Below are 22461 nucleotides of genomic sequence, written 5' to 3'. Positions count from 1 at the left end.
CCGAGAAGACCTACATCAGTACCCTGCGTGGTGAATGTTGGTGAGCCACTCATGTGCGGGCGATAAAGCACGAGGCGGCGACAGAGGGAGTCCCAAGAGATGTGGCTTTTCGGTGTGATTACGGGTGCAAATTGAAGCAAAGGAAGACGGTGTGACGTCAGAAATTGCTTGGCTGGTTGAACGGTGAGGTTGCAGTAGTTGACATCCCAGGCATACCCAGCTAAAAATGTGCAGATAGCACACCCAAAATGTGCCCATTGATAGCACGGGGAGGGCGTGGGACCTGAGGCTCCGGGGCCGTATGCATCTTGCTGTGTCTGTATATAGAATTAGCGACTGATAGGTCAGCTCGTATAATTCGTCCAAGAGCACTTACTTGAAGCGTCTCATCCACTGTCGCTAATCAAGTCGCGGATATCCTGAACGAGGTGGAGATGTCGTGGGGACAATGGCCGGTGACGGAAGCAGGGGTAGTTTATCCTTGTCCTTGACAAATTTAGAGTATTTTGGCGAAGATGAAACCCGCAGCAATTGTTCGATTGTGGAAGCAGGTTGCTGGGATGATTCCTGGGGGATGGCCAGCCTCATTCTGGCAACCAAGGATGATGTGGTGCCGTATGCCTGTCTGAAGAGGATGGGATCCACAGCTTCAAACAAGCGTCTGGCCTAGGTCCTCGCGGCCTGCCTGGACGTTAAGACGAGGTATAGACTACGACCGGGGCGTATGATGCGGCTCGCGAGAACTGGCCTCTGCGCGACCCGGGCATTACTACGTGACATCTGGGCCAAGCCGGATATGGGTGTCGGCTGGCGGGCTCTCGGCAGCGAGATGCTTGGCCAGAGGGATTCGGCCTTCACATGTAAGCATCTACGATAAAAAGCTGTGGGAACTGACCTCATTTCAAAGCAGGGGAGCATCCGAGTTCGTTGTCTGTTTTCTTGGCTGGCGGGTCGCTGCAGACTGGGAACTGGCCCGGGCGCCGCAGGAGGCCTCATCGAATGCACACCGGCGGCAGACGGGGAAGTGCCGCGCTCGACAGCTCGGAATTCAGGCCAGGGACTGGGGGTGGCTGGAATCTTGGCCACTCTGGAGTCTGATGGAGGTGTCTGGAGCACCGCAGACAACGCGGAAATGCACGTCCAGTACCGACGACCCAGGGTCTACCAGGGATAGTTGATAGTCGAGAAGCGGCAACGGCAACGGCAGCAGCAGCGGCGGCGGTGGCGGCAGCAGCACCCTCGGAGAGCCATGCCACTTCACTCTTCATCGACCCGGTCGCACGGAAATGCCTCATATCCCAATTGGCGAGCAGAGCCGATTCGCGGGGACGGACGAGGCCAGAATCCTGCGCTACAGCGTGGGAAGATTAGCTCAACTGCGGACTTTGCCTCGGCGAAATTTGGCCAAGTTGGAGATCCATTGGTCGAATTCGAAAGGGCCGAGATAGGGCAGTGCGAGGCTGTGGTCCATGAAACATGCCCCCAAGCATCAGTCTTATACTTCACCTAGGAAGTCTCCCGTCGCCTATTTCCGGATGCTCAACATACTGGAAATGCGGAGCAACAGGTGCGCAGATGTCTCGCTTGTGTAGACCGGAGGCTCGTGTGCCAATCCCCAACAGAGGGAATCCTTGGGTCGGCTCCCCTTGACTTACATGCATCCGACAGATTGACGGCTGCAAGTGGGTAGGCATGTAGCGGACGTGTGGAAACGTGCATCACACGCTCCACCAGTTGCCCTGGACAGCAACAAGCGACCTCGTTATCCCCCTCTCGACTGGGCGATCCAACTTGAGATGTCGAGTGGAAGGGTCGCGAGGCCATATGGTCGGGAGGGGGTGGCTGACTGACGGTGAGGATGGCAGGGTGGCTGCTGTGGTTGGTGGTTGGTGGATTATTGAAGAGTCGGTGGAGGGAATATGAATGTTTGACTTCATAACTGACCGGAAGACTGAAGTTACGGTTCGTGATGTCAGGTACTTCCTTCCTGATCTACCTCTCCAACTACCGACCTACCTAGGTACCTACCTGGTAGGTACCTTAACCTGAGGCAACTACCATTGGAACCTTACGGTTGGTACCTGCCTAGGTTCCTACCAGCCAGCCGAAAAGCGGTGCAGGTGCAGCAGTGAGAATGAGAGGACAACCTAGCAAGAACAAGCCCATCGAACCTAACGCGGGATTGCGGGTAATGGCGTATTCGCAAGGGCGGCCAAAGTCCAGGCTGGCGGTGCGGCTGGCGCCTTCGTGGGACAAAGGATCCTGGGCGTCTTCGTGCGTTCCATATTCCAGTGGCTTTCATGCATCCTCGAATGTCTCGACCACAGTGGATGACGTCGCTGGGGTCTTGACTGGTACAGCGCGCGATGTACCCTGCCGATGCGGTGAAATGAAAGTTGGGCCTCGGCCTGTACCTGCTACGGGGTCAATCGAAACCGACGGGAGACTGTGTTGGCATCGCCGTTTCTGATCGTGGTCGGATCGGATAGATGAGCCATCTCCAAAGGTTTGGACCCTTCTCGATTTCCGAGTTTCTGTTCTGACTCTCGAGAGGCTCCAGTCTGGTGGCAGAGAGCCTTGGCACTCCACATCACCAGCGTGACTGTGTGCAAGGTGCAAGCTCCCCCCACCACCCGGCCGCCCGGGGTTCGTGGCCTTGCGCTGCCAAGAGGGGTTGACAGAATACGGTGCCGTCCAGCCTTTCCTCCGCTCGTAATTTTCCATGGCAACGAGAGTTGACGGGGAAAGAATTGGTGGGTCAAAGACCTGGAGCGTGTAGAACAAGGCAGTCCTGAGTTCGATTTTGTCCAATTCCAAAAATAGGCTCATCTTTACCGGTTGTTTGGATGGGCAATCCCATCGACTTGGTACTTAATACCTAGCCAACGGTCTGAGAGCAGCAGTGTTTCTTTCACTGCGTGGGGCTGGCTGCGTCCTTGTGGGCTCCTTGCTCTCTCCACATTTTGGAATCCCTGTCTAGCCGGATCTTGTCCATCTGGGCTGCTGGCGCTCGAGCCGTGCAGCAGCGCTGACTTCTGCGCCATTATGCTTGGCACTTCTGGTGTGGACCGGGGGCTGTCGACTCTCTCGCGTGGATTTATCATCAACGGCAGGTGTCTCGCAACACCACGAAAACACACGGCACGAGGTCGCCGTGGCACCTGCGAGAAGGTTCGGGACACGGAGGCGAAGATGGAGGCAAAAACCGGCGCACCATGGCTATGTCGGCACCATGCGCAGCACGCAGCAGCGGATATCGCGGACAGAGAAGCAGCGCAGCACAAAGGCTATCCGTGTACGGCAGGTCGGGTGGTGTCTGGGTCGCCGCCCGGTTCGTCCCAATACACAGGACCTGCTGTACCACCCTCTGTAGGACCTGCTGTAGGGCCGCTGTAGCCACAGAGCGCGCGCTCAGGTGGTACCGTTCACGGCCTGGCCCCTGGAGGCCCCTAGTGCCAGTCCCGGGCGCGGGCGCGCGTCATGGAAATGACGAAACCGGCGACGACATCCAAACCCATTGGTTCCCTTTCCTTCATTCTCCCTCGTTCGCCCCAGATTCACCAAGCCCGGAAACTTCTGCTCCTCATCCATCGTCGCAGACGCAGACGCAGACGAGGGCTCCACTGCCGTGCACCGCACCGCATTCGCACTGGTCCGCATCGCGTGGTGCATCGCTTTCTCATCCCACTCGCACTAATGTTAAACTGTTGGCTGTCTCGCCCTGACTGGACTGGGTTTCTGGACGGTTGTTCGACGAAGGGACCATGCATGAGTCGTTTCTCTCCGTCATCGTTTCCCGTCCACTTCCCGTCCACTTGTGCCCGCCTCCTCGCCATTCTCACACGCGCGCGGCTGAAAACCAAGAAGTGGCAATGTCCTGATGTCCCTGGCGTGCCTCGCTTTGCATTGCCTCGCCTTATTACTTCCGTCTACCTACGGGTAAGAACATGCTAATTGGTTGTTGGTTCCGAGGCTAACGGGCGGGTTAGAATTGACGTGAGTGACCTTCGTCTACCTTCCTGTCCCTCTATTGCGGCCATCCAGTAGTCTGCTAGCCCCCAGTTCCCGCCTGTCAAATGCCCGGCGGTTGCTCGTTTTGCCGGTTTTGATTCTCGTCGTCACTTGACTTCACTTCTCGTCTTACTAGGGGTTCACTTGCATCCCTACCATACATACCTACGTCACTTAGGCATAAGAAGGAGGAAAAGCATTTTCTTTTACTTCTTGTGCCTTTTCAAATTTGTTATTGCTGGGATTTACCTCACGTTCAGCGCATCCATCGGAAGAGATCTTGCACCTTGCTTCACCGTCGAGGGACGGGGGGCCGGGGAGCACGCCCCCCTCTGCAGGGCTCACATCGCCTCAAAGCTTGGCTCCTTGCGGGCTCCTTGTTGGTCTTTGTGCTGGCTACTGGGCTGGATGCCCTTGCTCGAAGCACATACTGTACGGACTCATTGGCGTCGGGTGCGTACCACATACTTCACCCGCACCTCCACCTCGACAGCGAGCGCTTGGCGGGTTCCGGCGTCAGGTACCTTGCCGTCTTGGCTCAGCCCGAAAGGGACCTCGCAGACCGGGACCATCCTCGCGCTGTACTTGGCTTGGATTCTCCTTCGGGTATTCGTACCTCGAAACCCGCACCCATTGATCGATCCATCCCGTTCTTCCAAATCTTGTGCCCGTCCTTGCCTCTTCCAGCCTTCCAGCCCTTCCAGCCTCTCAAGTCTTCGATTTTGCACGCCCCTCCACTCGCACGTCGTGCTGCTTCGTGCTTCGCTGACCCGGGATTTGGCAGCCGGCCAGCAGTGCATCACCACCACCCCTCCCCTTCCGGGCCCTGCTGCTCCGGGGCCTTCCTCATACCGCCGTGGCCACGGCTAGAACTCGCTCCCATGTCATCCCATGCATGCCCTGCCCTACCTACCCTCCCTCAAGAGATGCATGACATGAGAGAAGGGGGGTCGGTGGCACCTACATTGTACGGCTAGAAGGTCTGAGCTGGCCTTCTGACCCCCCTGCCGATGGAGCACGGAGGGCCTGGCTGGAAAGCCACCGCCAGCATCATCCACTCCAGCCTGCAGGTACCTGTGTTAGTTAGTTCATCCTCCCATATGTACAAGTCTCTCTGGCCCTGACCACAGAGCCAGTGGCAGAACCAAAAGACCGAAACAGGTGCTGCAGCGCCTGCCCGCCTACCTTTGCCTTGTACAGTGGCCGAGCCGGCCTACAGTCTCCACCTAGACCCTCGACCCTACCCGCTCGCCCTCGCACTTCTCTCATTTCACTCACCACTAAGTACATTACCTCAAAGCCCTCACTCAACTTTTTCCCGTCCCCGTCCTTCTCCCAAGCTTAAATTCCCGCTCTCCTATTGCTTCCTTCCACACTCCTTCTCTACTCCCCTCCTTCCTCTCTCCCCCCCCGAATCCCGTGGTCTCCTGGCGCGGCGTGGCAACCAGATCGCCCCATTTTGCCCGTGGTACGAGCAGCTCCAGCTGGGCCTGAGCCCATCACGCCCCGAGGCGTCCCTTTGCGCCACTGAGCGTCCTCCGATTTCCCTGTGCTTACAGTCGGTCCCGCGGCCCTGGCCAGCTCTCCCCCAGCGGTTCCTCTCAAGGCCCCCAGAGCAAAAGACTCCATCCACTCTTGTGCCGTCGCTGTCCTCGCCAGCTTCTGCACGACACGGCATCGCACACGGTTGGCCTGGCTGTCTGCTTGTTCGCCTCGGCACTCGTCAGCCAAGAAACTGCGCCAGCGCCAACGCCAGCGCCTGGTCTGGTTTGAGGATCTGCGCTTGCGCTCTGGACCTGTGTGTGGTTTGAGTCGGCGTCGACAATTGTTCGGTGGCCTGTCCATCAACCGCCCGGAATTGTCCAGCGCTGTGCCCTGCACTGCACCACTGCACTGCCCAGTGATCCACCACCCCGCCAGCATCCCGGCCACTGTCACCATCCACTCCGCACCCTACAACCCCTACAACTCCTACAACCCCAATACTACAACCGTCATCCATCAGCCTGCTGTCCCGCGCTGCACCACCTGCACCACCTGCACCTCGCTGCAACATCTGCACCTTGCTGCAACGGCCTGCGACTCACATCATCGTCGCACACCCGCCGCCCGCAAAACCCGCAGTGTCTTGGTTCACCCCTGCGCGACACATCGCCTTGCGCCGTGCCGCCTCGTTCTGAGCTGAGCTGTGCTTGTCCTGGTGCTCGTGCGATTTCTGCTTCCGCCCTTGCTCTTGCACCTGCTCCTGCTCTTGCTCTTGATTTTGCTGCACCTCGGTGCGCGCATCTTCTTCTACCAACACACCCTCATTCACTCTTCCCTCCGCTTCGCCGCCTCTCCCTCCCTCTCCCTGCGTCGCCGCCTCTCCTACGAAAATGCCGACTCCTCCCGTCTCCTCGATCAAACCGCCATCCGCCTCGAGTTCTAAGCCCTCGTCGATCAAGTCTCAGGAGGGCGTCAAGAAGTCCCCGGGCTTGGTCCCGCAGAATGGCACCAACGTCAACGGCAGCCCCGTTCCTGATGCCCACCTCAAGCCCTCAGACAGAGGATCTGTGAAGGAACGCTTTACTCGCATGTTCTCCAAGGAATCTGTTCGTCTGGGCACATCCACTCCTCCTCCCGCCGACCCCGCCAACCGCCCAAGAACCACTTCGATCAATGGCGCCGCCTCTCCCCTTCCCCGCAAGCCTGGCTCCATCGAGAAGGGCGCCGAGAAGCCCGTAGCGAAACCTGCAGACAAGGCTTCCTCCTCGGTCAAGCCCGCCAAAGCCCCCGCGACAAAAGAGCCTCAGCAGCGCTTCGTCCTCCTTCCCGACGCCACTGGTGGCCATGAGCACCACTTGAAATCGAGCCGCAGACAAGAGAAGCTTTCGGACATGTGGAGATCCATACTGGGCAAGAAGCAGGAGGCAGCGCCTGATCATGATCTCTCGCTCGTCTCCAACTGGGTTGATTCACTAAGACTGGAGAAGGAGGAAGCTGGTGAGAAGAAGGCTGGACCCAACGCCAACGCGACATCCACCCTTGTCGAAAAATATGGAAAATGTCAAGAAGTCGTCGGCCGCGGTGCTTTCGGCATCGTGCGAATCTCCCACAAGAAGGTGGGCGGGAGCGGCGAGAAGCTCTTTGCTGTGAAGGAGTTCCGTCGTCGACCCGAAGAGACGGAGAAGAAGTACAGCAAGCGCCTTACGGCTGAGTTCTGTATTTCTTCCTCACTTCGACACCCCAACGTTATCCATACTCTCGACTTACTCAAAGATGCCAAGGGTGACTACTGTGAAGTCATGGAGTTCTGTGCCGGTGGTGATTTATATACTCTTGTCCTTTCAAGTGGCAAGCTTGAGGTTCAGGAGGCCGACTGTTTCTTCAAGCAAATGATGCGAGGTGTTGAGTACCTGCACGAAATGGGCGTTGCGCATCGCGATCTTAAGCCGGAGAATCTCCTCCTTACCACTCGCGGCGGCCTCAAAATCACCGACTTTGGCAACGGAGAGTGCTTCCGAATGGCTTGGGAAACAGACGCCCACATGGTCTCGGGTCTATGTGGCTCCGCACCCTACATCTCTCCCGAGGAGTATACAGACAAGGAGTTTGATGCTAGAGCCGTCGATGTCTGGGCCTGTGGTGTCATCTATATGGCCATGCGCACCGGTCGCCACCTCTGGCGCTTGGCCAAGAAGGATGATGATGAATTTTATGCCCGTTATCTAGAAGGTCGACGGGACGAGGAGGGATATGGACCTATCGAGTCCCTTCATCGCGTAAGGTCTTCCTTCCCCAACGAGATTGTAGTGATGTACTAACACGATGGACAGGCGCGTTGTCGCAATGTCATCTACTCGGTCCTCGACCCTCATCCAACCCGTCGCTTGACAGCTGCCCAGGTCCTTAAGTCGGAGTGGGTTCGCGAGATCAAGCTATGCAAGGCTGGTGAAGAGGGTCTGTAATGGATACCCACCTACACGGATAGTGTGTTATCCCGACCTGGCCTTCTAGTCGACCACGTCCCCTGACAGGCCACGCCGGTACTTGCTTCGTGATCCAGACAAGCTCGGAAACGCATTATGCGCCAACGACCTGGAGCGGAGCATAACTCTTCAAGAAAGCCCCTGCTCCTCAGGGGACTCGCCGAGGCAGGATCCTTCCCCGTCCTGCCGTGGAACGGACAGGCTTCAGACGGTTCTTCTGTTCCTGCCCCAGCTGACGATTCGATGACTTACGTCCATTTGAGACTTTCCTTTTCCTTTTGTCATATGTTACCCAGCATCGGTGTTTGGCGCATCTGTTAATATACAGGGCTGTTTTTGCTTGAGCGTTTTTCGCATCCTCTCGGTTCCGACTTTGGTTCCACGACAGAGGGAAAGGGTGGGCGGTAGTTCTCAAACCAGCCGGGGTTCTTTCGGCCGGCAATATCGGGGGTAGGCTCATTTCTGTTGATGGCATCTCCAAGTCGCTTTTGTACACACAGGACGGCGCTCTACTTCAGGCCGGCGAGTCGGATGGGCGTATTCTCCAAGGCAGAACAGAACAGAGCAGAGGCAAAAATGATTATTTTTGGCAGGATTGGATATGGATCCCGGCAGGAAAATCCCGGGGCTACGTTTGTAGGGTTGGGAATGGTGAATGAATGGGCATGGAAGGACGCCGTCAGAAAGGAAGTCCATCTGAGGCGACGCGTTGGGCACGATGACGAGGGACGGGGACTCTTGTTTCTCCTGTGCCTCATGGTTGGCTAGGTAGATGTGTCTCTCTGAATAATCTCACTCGCTTTGCTGTTCTTCTCTCAAGAGAGTGAGTAGAGTGAGGTGCTTGAGATGGGCAGTTCTACTCTTTGAACACGGGGATAACTTGACATCCCATGGCCAAAACCATATACAAAACGACTCAACCCCTAACTGAATGGTGAACGTGGCGAGCGAGCGTGTCTGGAATTTCGGTTTTCAGCTCATCTGATTTCTACAGCACCGCGCAATCCCACGTCGCTGTATTTGCAATTTATCGACGCCATCGTGGGTTTTGTTCCCTCCGGCCTTCGGGTCAAGGTGGTTCGGGCAGTCTAGACTCAGGCTTCGCACGAAGCGGCGGTCGGGACCGAGCCTCTCTGTCGCCGAGTCAGGTTCCGTCGGCACAAAAAGAAGCTGAGATTAATGTGAGTGGGCCGAGGCATAGCTCACACGGGAGGGACGGGGAATGGTGGATTGGATTTAAGGTCATCACGGGGGGAATATGCTTTGACAGATGTTCTCATGTGGAGGATCTATTCAGGTCTGGACTCCTGAGTGGCCTGTCTAACTAACTACGTCAAGCCGGCAATTACACACGACATATCACATCGACCGGGCAGTCAACAGAGTACTCAGAGGAGACTAGAGCACAGAAGTTGAGCAGAGTACGCAATGCTGTAGGTGCGTATATCCCATTTCGAGTTATCCTATATGAAACTCGTCTTGTTTGCGAGGTCGACATTCCTCGACAAGCCAGAAAACCCTTTCCCTCCACCCAAACCTGACGACAAAAGGTACCGTGTGAATACAGACGATACCTGCCAAAAATCCATGCACAAACCACCAGAAGAACCCATTCACCCCAATTTCCGTCGAAGCCCTATCCAAGGGACCGATAGAAAGCCCAGTTTCCTTCCCTATGCATGGGGCCCCCAGGGCAGAGGACGACATGGTAAGAATAGCGAAATCCAAAAAAGAAACAAGTTGCATGCAATGGCCGCTTGGCATGCCCAACAGTATATATCGTTGCCCGTCCAATTTCAGAATAAAACCCCCAGGGAGAGTCCAAGGGACCTTGCCCCCTTCACTCACAAACCCCCAAGATGCGTTGACGCAAAAGACTCGTGGCGTCGTAGACAAAGACATTACATCCGCGCTCAATAAACCACCCCCGTAACCACCGGATCCTCATACCGTTTTGTGCCAATTCGGAGTAGCTGCGATGAAACCGGAAAATAATAAACAAGAATGAGGTCTGGATTACAACGCCCAACAAGCGTCAGGCCAATCCGAGGTAATTATAGTTGCAAAGCATCATCGATAGTTGTGCGATTGCATCAAGAGTGGAACAAGTCCCAAGCTCGTTCACATAATCGAATAAACTCATCCTTCTTCTGTTTTTGGGTTTCAGGGCTATCGCGTCCAGCGCCAAAGGGACCACGACGGGTAGCGGCCGGGCCGTGGCCCAGAGGCGGGCTGCCATCCTCGTATTCAGCTCGTGTCCTTCGCTTGCTGGCGCTTCGGGATGCATCGATGGGTCGGCCACCGGGTGCGGGCGAGGGGGGAGTAGGGGGCTGGTGTCCGCCATAATGCACCAGCTTGGGGAGGAGCTCAGCTCGGCCACCGGCCATGTCTTGCTGGGCCTCTTCGGCAGATCTATATTCGCGAGGGCGCCCAGGGGTGGGGGCCTGCGGGATAGGAGGGTGTCCGGGAGATGCCAGGGGAGCTCGAGCACTTCCGACATTGGGGTACAAGGACTGAGGGGCGTTGTCAGGGTGTGCTGACAGGCCCTGGCCGAAGACGTCGCTAATGGGCGGTAACCGGTTATTGGTCTGGTTGGCGGGGACGTGGTGGATGTGAGAGGTGCTCGACAAGTTCGAGGGTTGGTTGGCAATGTGGCGAGTCAATGGCGCCGGGTGCTGTCGGCCAGTAAAGCTGTGGCCCAGAGGGGCAGACTGAATAACTCGCTCGTGGGCGAACTGCTCGTGCGAGGGCGCAACAATAGACAAGCCAGGGGGGGCCTTGTTTCTGCGCGACATGCCGGGCGTCTTGGCAGCAAACCCAGACATAGGGTCCTTGTCGGGACCGTCGCCTTTGGCCGACTGCTGGTGAAGTCTGGCCTCGATAATGTGTCGCTGCTGTTCTCGCACCGACATACTTCGCTGCAGCTGCTCCTTCATGACGGGGTCCTGGGTGACAAATCCGGGAGAGAGGCAGGCGATGCCGACCTCTTGGATGCCGAGGTTATCGCGGGCCGTCAGTGGCCGTGCGGTAGCAGGCTGGTTCGATTTGGATGTGTTTTTGGAGAGGTCGAGTCTCCTGGGCCGGGGTCGCGAGTTGGGCATGCTGGGGGATGCGGGCTCTTTCTTGACGATGATCTTTGGGTTAGGGGTAAGGCCACCCGCACGAGATCTATCGACAGAACGCCAAGTCAGCAATCAACTCGGGAGTGGAATGGGGCAATCTAGACTCACGCGCTGGGAGGGGATGACTTGGAGACAGCAGCGCCGGCCTTGGGGCTGCTGCTGGTGGAGGATTGAATTGTCGCATTGGCAGCGCCTGAGGGGGCGCTGGATCTCTGGGTGGATGAAGCGGAAGGCGCTGGTAGCTCCGAATACGAGGGCCTCTCGTGAGGAGCAGGAGAGGGAGCCATTGCGATTGCTGCACTCATAGTGAACTGAGGGCGTGAAGCACGGCTGTTGTGGAGATTTGCGCAAGTAAGTAAACAGGACAGCGTCGCGATCCCTGGTCTGTGGGTCGACTCGGAGGCTGGGGTTTCGTGTTTCGTTTCTCGCGGGCGGATGTTCTTTGGGGCCCAAGCTCAGGCGGGCGGTTCAGCTCTGTCGGGGTTGTGACGGGGCGATGCCGGTGCTGAAGACAGTTTCCAGAAGAAGCAACGAGCGAGAAGAGTTGCGGACAAGACAAAGCAGGAGTGAGCGGGAGTGAGCAGTAGAGGTCGAAGCTGAATTAAAGGCTCCGTCGCGGCGATGCGCAGCGAAGAGTGCCGGATGTCGAATGGCTCGGTCGGTCGACTGGCGACTTTCGAGATTGGGTTGGTGGTTGGTAGTGTCGGCAGGTCCGAGTGTTTCGCCCACCAGAGTAGTGGTGGCGGTAGTGCGATTGGTAGCGCTGCGGTAGGACAAATAGATGGATGGTTATGCTGGGTGCAAGCGAATGGAAGGGCCGACAAAAATTAATAAGGCTATGAGAGAGTGAAGGCGATGGAGCGCGGCCGGGCCTCGGGAACCCAGTAATAGTTATTGCGTTGGATGCACGAGCAGGGAGCCAAGCGCAGCACAGGTCAAGCGCCGAGCGAACAGCGAAGGATGCAGGACGTGGGCCAGGTGGGCGGATTAGCGAATGAAGGGATTCCAGCAACCGACAACAAATGTGACGAGGCGGCGGAGGCTGCGGCGGCGACGGTGGCGGTAGTAGTGGTAGCGTAGTAGCGAAGTAGCGTAGCGGCAAAGGCGAGAGATAGCGATGGTGATGGGAACGACAATGGCAATGCACTGGGAAGCCAAAGGGAAGAAAGAAGAAGCGCCGACGAAGTTGGGTGGATTGGCGAGGAGGGGGATGGGATGGGATGGGATGGGAGAGCGGGGAGGAAGAGTGGGAGGCTCAGGGAAGAAGAGGTAAAGTAAAAGAGAGAGAGGTCGCCTCGTGCGAGGAGGGGTCGGGTCCCTGGTGATGTTTTATTTCATGCCTTGTATTTCATGAAAGGGGACACGGGGAAAAGTGACACAGTCATGGCGTCCGGTTCGTGTCTTGAAGCAATGGGTCCCCAGCCAAAGGAAAGCCAAAGGGGCCAAAGGGGGCCGTGGGCATGGGATCGGGAGGAGGAAACGGGGGCCCTGGACCAGCTAGGGGACAGTAGCACGGAGTAGGGGACGAGGGGACTAGGGGGGGGATGATGATGGCGGAACGCTGGGCTACGTGCTAGAAATGGACGAGGATTTAGAGGGGACGAGGATGGGGGTGAGGCTATCAACAACGTCCAAATCGAGAGTCGACACGACGGGGGGGCCAACCCAACCATGGCATTGGGACTCCACGTCGAGATGACGAGCGACTCAAGACCCAACGCCAACACCAACGAGGAGGCACAGCACCATTATTTCGCACACCAAGGACCACAGGATAGACCACAGGAGGGACTACGAATGTACCATGCACCACAAATGCACCACGGATGCGCCGCTGGAGCGGGCCACTTAACCACTCAACCACTGAGCCACAGGGCAACCGTCACTCTTCGTCAGCAGAGCGGGGGGCTTTCCTTCTCTACTGCACTGCGTAACATATCTTGACCCTCTCAACCCACCGCCGACACGCAGAACCCGGAACTCTAGAAGACGGGACGAGCCAAGCAGCCAGAAACAAGACCTCGCTACGGGGCAGCAGGCCCAAGTCGTGCAGGGGCCAGGGATCCAAGGCCCTTTTAACGGAGTCTTTTGTGCGTACTACGTTAGCAGTAGGAGGTAGACCATTGCAAAGGACCCCCCATCCCCTCCCTCACCCACCTGAAGCTCGCTGCTGCTGCTACTGCTGCTGCTGCTGCTGTCGCCTCTGCACGCGACCCCGGCGAGCCAAGGCCAACCATCCGCCACTCCTCCCAGTTCTTGGTCATCCTCGGAGTCGTTCTCACCGTCGCTGGCGGTTTTGGATTGATGCTAACAAAAGTCGCGACGTGGCCCCTGCTGTTTCTGATTGGGCATCTCGTCTTCCTCCCCCTGTCCCCCTCTCTGTTGCAAGCCAAACCCGCCAGTCACGAGGCTGCGATGCGCTGCCCTGAGCTGCACTGCGATGCCATGCGATGCCATGCACTGTGTTGTCGTTGCTTGTGTCTGCCCGTGTATGTTGGTGGTGTGCCGGGCGTCTTCACTTGCAGTCGGGCCCGAAGAATACGGAGCGAGGAGACGGAGAATGGGCAGTTGGGTACGGAGGGTACCACCCCGACGAGAGACCAGAGTCTAGAGACATATTAGAGGCCCGTCTCCAGCTGGAACTGACCGCCTCTTGTTGTCCATCCGGCTCTGTGTCAATCCCAGACACGTAGACAAGAAACTTTGTCGCAGTCCCTGGCACCGCCGCCGCAAATGCGCCGTCCCCCCCAACAATGAAGCCGAGGCGCTGTGCGTCGTGACACGGCCGCTGTGGGTTCCAGTGGTTTCGGAGGGGTCGCCCGCTGTTGCAGCCCTGAAGCGGATGGTGTGGGTGACGCTCCAGCGGAGTAGCACCCCGTGGCGCTGGTAAGCTAGTGGGAGGTTGGAAGACGAAGCGGCCGGCCCCAGGCCAGGCCTAAAAAGAAGAAGCCCAGAAGAAAACCCCATAGTCTTGGGTCTTAGCCTCGATGGGCTTTAGGTTGTTCGTCAGCGATCCACGACGCTGCACCCACTCTCTCTCGCAGGTGTTTCGATCCAACGCCAGAGGAGACGGAAAGGGCTCATGGTTCGTTGGTGGTTGGGTTCGCATCCTGGACCGACAGGCGGCTTGGGTAATAAGTTGCCGGTCCTAGGGCGTTCCAGAGTTGTCGATGGATGGTTTGTTGCATGGCTGTTGGAGACTTTTTGGCTGGGGGATCAGCGTCCTACGGTTCCACCGAAACCACCATCGCGTCGACTATCGACTGGTTGTCGGCTCCTTCAAGGGCTTACTGAACATGCTAGCCATATAGTAGCCACGAAATTTCATGTGCAGCAGCAGGGCACCTCCTACTTAATACACAATTTATACTCCCAGGGGAGAAAGGTTGCGTCTGGCTTCTCAGTCCCGCTGCACAACAAGCCCAACAGCAACCACATCGCAGTCAAGGGAAGGCATCAACCCAGCGATCTTCAATGCAAACTGCCAGATCATCATCTTGAGGCCAGCCATCTACATCAAAGCTAGGGTTGTCCCGTCCGTCGTCGTTTTCGTCCCCCTCCATCATCTTGCCCGTTGCCACTCGCTCAGTGGTATCCGTACTGTATGTGCGTGCGGAGTACTCCAACCCGGATCTCACTCCCTCCCACCTGCTGAAACCTGCCCCTCACACACCCCAGAACGTCCCTGACGATCTCCGGCCATAATTCTTCCAGCAAAACGTACCCCAGGCGACGCATGCGTGACCTCGCCACGACCGCTACGACCGCTGCTACCGCTTCGTCCCGAACCCCGAGCATGGCCATGTTTGAAGATGTCGATGAGGTGGCCGATGAAGCACGACATGAGGAAAATGAAAGGATGCAAGCCCTTCCGAAGACCATCTTGGTGCCTCACTGCCTCGCCTCGCAAGTCCTCACAATGTGGCCTGTTCGTTGTCCTGTCCCACTGTCACCGTCTCTCACCGTCTGCTCTTTCACTGCCCCCCTGCGGATGTGTTCAAGTCAGCTCTTCCTTGTCCCCCCAGCGCCTTCGTGGGCACTATTAGCATCCTACAGCCAAGGCGGTTTAGCTGGTCCTGACACCTGCATCTGCTGCACCATTTGGGCTCCCGTGGTTTTGCACTCCACCTCCCCTACGACGACACCCTCAGCTCTGACCCGTGAAACACACCCCCACCACCTTCTTTCTTCATCGTCGCCTGGTGCCAATCTCGAATCTGTCAAACCATGAGAAGCCCGCTTGTCACGACCATCACGGACCTCCTCCAAGTGGCGCGGGCTTGAATGTGTTGTATATAGCGACCCATGGGCCGCAGTCTTGCTCTTGATCACCCAACCTCCTACTCCAACAGACCTGGCTATCCACCAGCAGTCTCTCACAATTTCCATGGTTTGAAGACAACCATCAGGAGATCTGGCTATCTGGCACGACGAACACGATGATAGCGCTCTATTTCCGCGCAGAGCCGTCTTTGGTCGTCCTCGCCCCTGCCCACGACCCCTGTCTCTGATGGCCTCGCTGCCGTCGCCCGACTCCAGCTTGCCATTCGCTGCATGGCCAGGTTCCCCAACGCCCAGCTGGTGCACCGTCCAGTCTGGTGCCACATGTCCCTACAGCACAGTGTTGTTCGCGGCGAACACAATGGGATTATCTTGCTAGCGGCGACTGGAATGCAGATCCCGTGCCACCTGCATTGGGCTGATCTGAGCCAGCGCTCAGAGACATCTTCAGATCAGTGGCCTGAGACATCCCATCGTGTCCCTCCCCGACACACTCCTAGAACGGTCCGGTCCATGCGGAAACCAATAGTTTGTGGGCAGCTGCTGCATTTCTCGGCGCGCCGGTGCCCCGGTTGCTGACCAGCCGAGTCTCAACGCCATCCCCCCCTTGCGAAATGAAGAAAAAAAAAACGGCCGTCGACCTGTCCACCAGCGCCTCAGGTGGCTTCGCCATATTCCTTGCTCCCACGAGACATTCTGATGAAATGATAATATGTGCTGATATTCTCCATCTCACCGGCGACCGATGTGGGTTTTACCTCCCCTCTCCGTATCCACGGAAAATCTGGATGGATGTGCTTCACCTCACCTGAGACAACGTCTCAGGTCGTGAGTCTGTTGGGGGGTGGTTCCATTTGCATTTGCATGCACTGGAACTGCACTGTACCACCCCGAACTGCGCTGTTACCACACCCAAGCACCCACCAGGGCGCCGTCGTTTGGGGACTTAGGATCAAGGGTGCCCTTGCGCCTCGATTGGGTCGACTATGCGGCCATGTTTCAAGGCCGTGTTTGTTCCCAACGCTGATTGGACTGACGATCTCGCACTTCCAGATCCTCAAACACACGTCCAGTCCTGCCATTGCTTGCCCCCGCCTGTCTCCTTTTTTCGGTTAGTCCCGGGTGTTTCGATGGCCGGCTGCCTCGCCATCCAAGTCCATGTTAGGATGCGACTTCGTCCCATCTCAGCTTGGCAGACCAGCGGACGTGAGTCGTTTCAAGGCATGGCCATGGGTGGCATCATGAGTTGGCATCTGGAGCACATCCGCATTATGTTGCCCATACCGGAAATCTTGTCCGGCTTACTGGACTCAGGCGACTCATCGTGGTGACCTCGGCTGGCATGAGCCTGAATCCTTGCGGGCTCGTCGGACAACGTGGACGGCCTGGAGTGCATCCTTGCCCATCTAGAAAATCTCGCCTTTGCCTCGTGGGATACCCTGGAATATCCCTGTGGAAAATGCCATGTCCAAGAACCATACCGTCGCTGACAAATTTGAGGACCGTACGTGCGCGGCACTTGGCATAGAGGATTTCTTATTTCATCCATCGGCAATTATAGTCGCACATTCTCCGTCGCAGCCGGACACCGACATCGTATCTCCCGGCGGACGCCTGGAGTTTGCTCTACCGACTCCCGGTGCCGACCCTCCGTGGCCAACGATACTTGCCAAAGTATCAGACTGCGTCTGTTCTCGCCTGCTGCGGAAATATTTGGCCAACAATTTCCCTGCATCGCTGCAGGCAATATTCCCCATCGAAAAGTGGCTGTAAGTGCTAGCGCACGGCAATGGCACTTTAAATTATCATGCCTTTGTGTACCGTACCACGCGGGTCCCTGCTTTTTTGTACGATGGCCTATATTTGGAGTTCCCTCGATACCACGCTATATCATGCATCAGCGAATGGACCATTATCGGTTGCACTACCTAAACGGGCGCGATGACTCCAGTGGCATGAAGCTGTGTCCTATTTTGGCGACCATCTAGATTAAACTGCTACCCTACACGTGTACCCCATTTCCCGCGCCGCCAATGGTCTGCCAGGTGACAATTGCAACCCGTTTAATCTGGCCCAACAGCACTGGTGTTTTGCTGTCGCGGTCTATCGCATAATTGAGTCGGCTACCTATACAGTAGGTACAAAACAAAGCGTACCCGGTGGTGGTACCTAAATGCTGCATTACACAGGTCAGAAGGAACCAATATAACTTGTCCAAAAGTCAAATTGTCAGTATTTATCCTCTAACAATCCTCTACCTCGTTTTATTAATTTGTATTAAACAGCATTTATTAATAAATATATACCTTATATCTAAGGATTCATAAATACATACTGTATTTATTCAATTTCCCCTGGAGTTTAAACATAATAGTATAATATTATCCTCGAGTGCGAATAGCAGTACTATTAAAAATAAACCAAGTGCAGCCCGTCTCCAAATACTCAGAGGACAACAATACTTCATTTCGAGAAATGAAAGTCCAAAAAAGTATAGCACCTATGGGGGTGACTGCGCCCGCCCGAGGAGGGGCTCGAACCCTCAGCCTTGCGGTGACTTGTCTTGAGGAAGACGTAAAAGCCGCACGCTCTGGCCAATTGAGCTACCCGGGCTGGGTAATTGAATTATCACAATGCGACTCTAATATAACCTATACAGATTACCGAGATTTGTCCATTCTAGGAATCGCCTAGCTGGCTCGTGCGTGACGCCACTCTGCGCCACATGCCCCGCCACCCTGGTCCTCAAAATTTCCTTCAGTGACGGCCGGTGAACTTGGACTCGTGGGAGAAAATGCAACTTTGACTTGAAGTCAGCCTTGTTTCGTGGTCGCTTCGGAACCTGTTTCTGAATCATCAACAAATACCCACTATACTCACACTTCTCACACTTCACAATGCCCGGACGCACAAAGAAGCAGGAGGATCCCGTGGAGGACACCAACATGGAAGACGCACCGCCATCCGCCCAGGTGGAGGATGTTAACGATGAGGATGTTGAGGAGGAAGAAGAGGAAGAGGAAGAGGAAATTGAGCCTCAGCGTGTGAAAATTGTGAGTTCGGGCTACACAAACCCCGTCCAGGGAAGGTGCACCACTAACCAAACACGCAGCTTCCCGGCTCAACAGATACTGCTGCCTCGTTTGAGTTCATCGACGAGGGTCACACTCTCGGAAACGCCCTGAGATATATTGTCATGAAGAAGTACGCCATTGCCCACATGTCTAAATTGTAATCAGGACTAATATTTACAGCCCCGATGTTGAGTTTTGCGCATACTCTATCCCTCACCCCTCTGAGCCCAAGATGAACATCAGAATCCAGACATACAGTGAGTTCCATGCCAGTCCCCCATCATGCGCCATGGAGAGAGATGCTGAATACTTTCTACAGAGGGGACCGCTTTCGATGCCCTTAAGAAGGGCCTGAGCGACCTCCAAGATGTGTGTGATGTGGTTGCAGATGAGTTCTGGACGAAGAGAGAGGCATACAATGGCGAGCACGGAATTGACCGGTAAAGTCTGAACGGGTTTGGATGGAAACCATGGAGACTTGGACGGGGTGCATTCCTAAATAAAAATCACGTCGAGGCGTGTGGGACTTTTGAGGCGTTCTGAGGATTCCTTTTGCTAGAGGTTCTAATGAGATATATACACGAGCAATCGTTGCCGTTCACCTTAGTTGCGACCCTGCGTATACGTGTCAGTGGATACTCAAGCCGAGGGGATTGTTAGTTTGTTCCTAACCTCCAGGAAACCAGTCATGAAGCTCGAGGGCAACCGCTTTTCGCCGCGGAAGTTCTCAGACTTGAAGTAGGACATCATGTGGTTGGTCTGCTTCCAGAAGTTCATGGTTTCCTATCATCCAACACACGCATTAGCCCACAGCCCTTCCCAACACCCGCGGCATTTCTCGCCCGCAATGTCCTTCTCGTACCTGATACTCCGCGTGGGACTTGAAAAGGAGAACATCCACAACGGAAAGCTTGTTGGCATATCGGTATCGCTCGAATTCTTGTCGCATTCGGGTCCGGATATCCGCAACGGGCATGGGCATGTTGTACATGGTCTGGACCTCAGGCGCCTATTCCACGCTCGTTAGCTGCCATCCACCGACGGAGTGTGCGTAAGTGTAAGTGGATCAATGGAAACGAATTGTTGTGTCTTCGAAGTCGCAGAGGGACGTCGGGGGGGTTCGTCAAACGTACGGCTCGGATCCATTCGCGGTAAGAGGAGAGCACTCGACGCTTCGCATCAGACCAATTGGCCGCTGTTCCGGGGTTCAGTACAGTCAGTGCAGCGGCTGAGGGGATTAGACTCACACTGCGCCGTCTTCTTCGCAAACTCGGTCGGCGTAATGGCCATGTTGGGCAATCAATGCTCTTGGACTCGGAAACCGCGCTGCTCTGACGTTCTGGAAACCAGCCGAGATCATGAAATGCAGCTCCCGGGACAGAGACACGTGATGCGACGCCACACGCTAAAGGCTCCGCCACAAGGCGAATCCCCCACTGACGAGGCTGCCTTTCGTCAGCGAAACCACCGTAAACATTGCTATCGACGCGCTGCGATTTCGGGGCTCCGTCAAGCTACACCCTGACCCGAACAACCCTCCAGAACAACCGCGACCATGCCCGCGATCCGACACTCATCGAAGCGGAAGCCCCCGCCAGAGGGCTTCAGCGATATCGAGACCGACCTGCTCATCTTTTCGAATAAGATGAAGGACGCCCAGAACAAGCCACCGCCCCAGGGTCCCATTCACCAGGCGCAGTGGGAGATTTTCCAGATCGCCCACCAGCGGAGTCGATATGTGTACGACCTGTACTATGAGAAGGAGGCGATCAACAAGAAGCTGTACGACTGGCTACTGAAGAACGGATATGCGGATGCGATGCTCATCGCGAAGTGGAAGAAGCAAGGCTACGAAAAGGTTGGTCTTTCTCCGCGTGTGGAATCTCATTTGGACCAAGATGCTAACTCACAACCAGCTTTGCTGTCTTAGGTGCATCCAGACTAAGGAGACCAACTTCAACAGCACGTGCATCTGCCGAGTCCCCCGATCGAATTTGAAGGATGAGCAAGACATCGAATGTGTTAGCTGCGGATGCCGAGGCTGCGCTTCAAGCGACTAGAACACCTGTGTCGAAATGTCGAAAGGATCTAGAGGTGTTTGACCATGGGATTCGTGCACGGGACTTGATATGGCGTTTGGCGCAAAAGGAAAAAACAAAGAGACGGCTTCATGGCCTCCGACTTTGGAAGATACAGGTCAAATCTGACGAGGTAGAAAATCCTTCATTTGACCAGTTCATGTCATTCATAACGTCGTGCTGATCATAGCCACCCAGCTTGGAACTTCTTGATACACCTATCTTTTGGAGAAACCTGCCCTACCTCTCCCGAACCGGACACTTGGGGGAACAAAGTTCAGTGCCGACATGGCCCCCGTAAGATCTGCCATGTCCGTGTCCACTGGGTCATCGCTGTTTGATACCTTCTCTGGTGACTTCCCAGTCTTCTTAGTTGGTGTTGACTTGGGCGTCGGCTCTCCTGCCTGTGACTCTGTCTGTGTTGGTGACCCTGCCGCTTCCAATAGACTCGCGCGGCGTCGTGACTCTTTTGACTGGGTGTTAGTTGAAGAGCGACGGCGGTGATGGCCTTCAACGAGGAGAGACCTCCTGCCGTCGATGCCATCCTTTGTGACCCCGAAGAAGAAGTTCTTGGGATACATGTGCTTGTCGATGAGGTGCATACGCCGCTTTTGATGTGTCAAACACTTGCGTTCACAGCCCTCGACAAAGCATGAGTACTGTTTGCCGTGTTAGAATGCTCAATATATATGAGTATAAACCCGTGGGTTGATACATACCGTGTGCTCCCCCTTTTCCCTTTGAACTAACACCATGGGATTATGGCACTCATCGATGTGGACGCCAAGCAGGTGCTCGGTTGGAAAGTTCTTACGACACTCGAGACATCGATTCGTGTGAGACTTGGTGTAATGGACCTCGTAATCGTCGTAGGACTGGAAGGTTAAGGGTTCCTTGTGAGGCGGTAGGAAGCATCTCATGGTGACGGCGTTTTCCTCGTCGTTCTCGTCCTCGATGGCGCAGTCTAGTTGGGCTGCCTTTGCTACCGGCTGTTGGGAGACTGTGGATGATGGCCTAGTGTCCGCTCGGAGGGCGTCCGAATCTAACTCGTCCTCAAGCTCTCGTGAGCGCTTCATCTTTTTGCGGTGAGCTTTGTGGGGGGTAGTGAATTACTTGAATCAGACCGAAGGAGCGGTAAGGCGAAGACGATGAGGGCTGCGGGGGCAGGATGCCAACCAAGGACAAACCAGTCGCAATAGGGAGCGGAGAAATCGGATCGGTTCGCGGGGCCAAGAGGGAGGATTGAGTAATATGGCAGCGGCGGAGAGGAGAGTTGAGGAATCGAGATTTTGATAGTGCCTACCTAGGTACGCGAAGTCCAAATATTGCCAGGCGAAGTGGTGGTATCGATAGAAAGCCAGCCAGCCAGGGCAGCAGTTTGGTGATGATCTAGTGCCTAAAAATACAGTGGGGTTGCCGACAGGGGGTTCGCTGAAGCTCGCTATGACGAGCACCTGGGAGGCGAGCCAGTGAGCCAGTGAGGGGCTACCTATGTAGAGGGGTAACTCCAGGTGAAGTACGGTAACCACCGCCACTGACACCACTAACCACCCACCTGCGCAGTCTTCAGGTTGGCGAGCACGGACCACAGCCCACGATGAACCGGAGAGACGGGGATGAACTCCAGGTCCCAGGATCGCCCCATGAAGACTTTTGGGGCCGTTTTTTTTTTAGTCCGAAGTATTCCCACCGCACTGTACTCCGTACACAGTAAAGCACGGCACGGCACCGCAAGATCATGACCTTGAGGGGTTCCCTGTTCTCGACCCTGTCACGTCAACGGCGGCTCAGAATCTCTTCACCACGCTCTCACCTCTGTCGCATTCACTAACTCCCGTGGCGCCCGCCCGTTTGTTGCCTATTTATGCTCGTCCCGACTTGCTCTATCGATCCTCCCTCTCCGCCAATGTGTCTCTCCTCGGCCGAC

At 55.9% G+C, this 22461-nt stretch overlaps 11 protein-coding genes and 1 non-coding gene across 12 annotated transcripts; 4 read left to right on the top strand and 8 right to left on the bottom strand.

Moving 5' to 3' along the window:
* Positions 1 to 992: 992 nt before the first annotated feature.
* Positions 993 to 1824, bottom strand: BGZ61DRAFT_471129 (uncharacterized protein; the record flags this gene model as incomplete). The annotated part of the gene is made up of 2 exons (XM_046248174.1): positions 993 to 1351; positions 1656 to 1824. 2 exons carry the CDS (start codon positions 1822 to 1824, stop codon positions 993 to 995), a joined length of 528 nt encoding a protein of 175 aa, XP_046112511.1.
* A 1485-nt stretch (positions 1825 to 3309) lies between these two features.
* Positions 3310 to 4207, top strand: BGZ61DRAFT_21468 (uncharacterized protein). Its single transcript, XM_046238046.1, has 2 exons — positions 3310 to 3939; positions 3990 to 4207. The coding sequence occupies exons 1-2, from the start codon at positions 3481 to 3483 to the stop codon at positions 3993 to 3995; spliced, it is 465 nt and encodes a 154-aa protein (XP_046112510.1). The 5' UTR covers positions 3310 to 3480; the 3' UTR covers positions 3996 to 4207.
* Positions 4208 to 5198: 991 nt separating this feature from the next.
* BGZ61DRAFT_21479 (uncharacterized protein) lies at positions 5199 to 6169 on the bottom strand. The gene has a single exon (XM_046238047.1). The coding sequence runs from the start codon at positions 5950 to 5952 to the stop codon at positions 5395 to 5397; it is 558 nt and encodes a 185-aa protein (XP_046112509.1). The 5' UTR covers positions 5953 to 6169; the 3' UTR covers positions 5199 to 5394.
* A 217-nt stretch (positions 6170 to 6386) lies between these two features.
* BGZ61DRAFT_337620 (kinase domain-containing protein) lies at positions 6387 to 7958 on the top strand (the record flags this gene model as incomplete). Its single annotated transcript, XM_046239060.1, has 2 exons — positions 6387 to 7772; positions 7827 to 7958. 2 exons carry the CDS (start codon positions 6387 to 6389, stop codon positions 7956 to 7958), a joined length of 1518 nt encoding a protein of 505 aa, XP_046112508.1.
* Positions 7959 to 9985: 2027 nt separating this feature from the next.
* Positions 9986 to 11503, bottom strand: BGZ61DRAFT_21457 (uncharacterized protein). The gene is made up of 2 exons (XM_046238045.1): positions 11212 to 11503; positions 9986 to 11147 (listed from the first exon to the last, which is right to left on the bottom strand). The coding sequence occupies exons 1-2, from the start codon at positions 11283 to 11285 to the stop codon at positions 10073 to 10075; spliced, it is 1149 nt and encodes a 382-aa protein (XP_046112507.1). The 5' UTR covers positions 11286 to 11503; the 3' UTR covers positions 9986 to 10072.
* Positions 11504 to 12863: 1360 nt separating this feature from the next.
* Positions 12864 to 14463, bottom strand: BGZ61DRAFT_438868 (uncharacterized protein). Its single transcript, XM_046244298.1, has one exon. It carries the CDS (start codon positions 14066 to 14068, stop codon positions 13709 to 13711), a length of 360 nt encoding a protein of 119 aa, XP_046112506.1. The 5' UTR covers positions 14069 to 14463; the 3' UTR covers positions 12864 to 13708.
* Positions 14464 to 14641: 178 nt separating this feature from the next.
* On the bottom strand, positions 14642 to 15215 carry BGZ61DRAFT_438867 (uncharacterized protein). The gene has a single exon (XM_046244297.1). It carries the CDS (start codon positions 14981 to 14983, stop codon positions 14687 to 14689), a length of 297 nt encoding a protein of 98 aa, XP_046112505.1. The 5' UTR covers positions 14984 to 15215; the 3' UTR covers positions 14642 to 14686.
* A 2686-nt stretch (positions 15216 to 17901) lies between these two features.
* BGZ61DRAFT_t13 lies at positions 17902 to 17995 on the bottom strand. The gene has a single exon. It is a non-coding gene; the product is annotated as a tRNA-Lys (tRNA).
* Positions 17996 to 18159: 164 nt separating this feature from the next.
* Positions 18160 to 18991, top strand: BGZ61DRAFT_438864 (DNA-directed RNA polymerase). Its single transcript, XM_046244296.1, has 4 exons — positions 18160 to 18435; positions 18495 to 18586; positions 18637 to 18713; positions 18776 to 18991. The coding sequence occupies exons 1-4, from the start codon at positions 18280 to 18282 to the stop codon at positions 18898 to 18900; spliced, it is 450 nt and encodes a 149-aa protein (XP_046112504.1). The 5' UTR covers positions 18160 to 18279; the 3' UTR covers positions 18901 to 18991.
* On the bottom strand, positions 18992 to 19856 carry BGZ61DRAFT_438859 (uncharacterized protein). The gene is made up of 5 exons (XM_046244295.1): positions 19704 to 19856; positions 19590 to 19651; positions 19319 to 19465; positions 19129 to 19239; positions 18992 to 19071 (listed from the first exon to the last, which is right to left on the bottom strand). Exons 1-5 carry the CDS (start codon positions 19744 to 19746, stop codon positions 19060 to 19062), a joined length of 375 nt encoding a protein of 124 aa, XP_046112503.1. The 5' UTR covers positions 19747 to 19856; the 3' UTR covers positions 18992 to 19059.
* A 155-nt stretch (positions 19857 to 20011) lies between these two features.
* Positions 20012 to 20516, top strand: BGZ61DRAFT_338083 (G10 protein; the record flags this gene model as incomplete). The annotated part of the gene is made up of 2 exons (XM_046239093.1): positions 20012 to 20314; positions 20373 to 20516. The coding sequence occupies 2 exons, from the start codon at positions 20012 to 20014 to the stop codon at positions 20514 to 20516; spliced, it is 447 nt and encodes a 148-aa protein (XP_046112502.1).
* Positions 20517 to 20752: 236 nt separating this feature from the next.
* BGZ61DRAFT_525796 (uncharacterized protein) lies at positions 20753 to 21610 on the bottom strand (the record flags this gene model as incomplete). Its single annotated transcript, XM_046252829.1, has 2 exons — positions 20753 to 21193; positions 21254 to 21610. The coding sequence occupies 2 exons, from the start codon at positions 21608 to 21610 to the stop codon at positions 20753 to 20755; spliced, it is 798 nt and encodes a 265-aa protein (XP_046112501.1).
* Between the last annotated feature and the right edge of the window lie 851 nt (positions 21611 to 22461).

This window comes from Ilyonectria robusta, assembly GCF_021365365.1.
Source record: "Ilyonectria robusta strain PMI_751 chromosome Unknown BGZ61scaffold_1, whole genome shotgun sequence".
Classification (NCBI taxonomy): Eukaryota; Fungi; Ascomycota; class Sordariomycetes; order Hypocreales; family Nectriaceae; genus Ilyonectria; species Ilyonectria robusta.
This window is presented reverse-complemented; position numbering and strand designations above follow the sequence as displayed.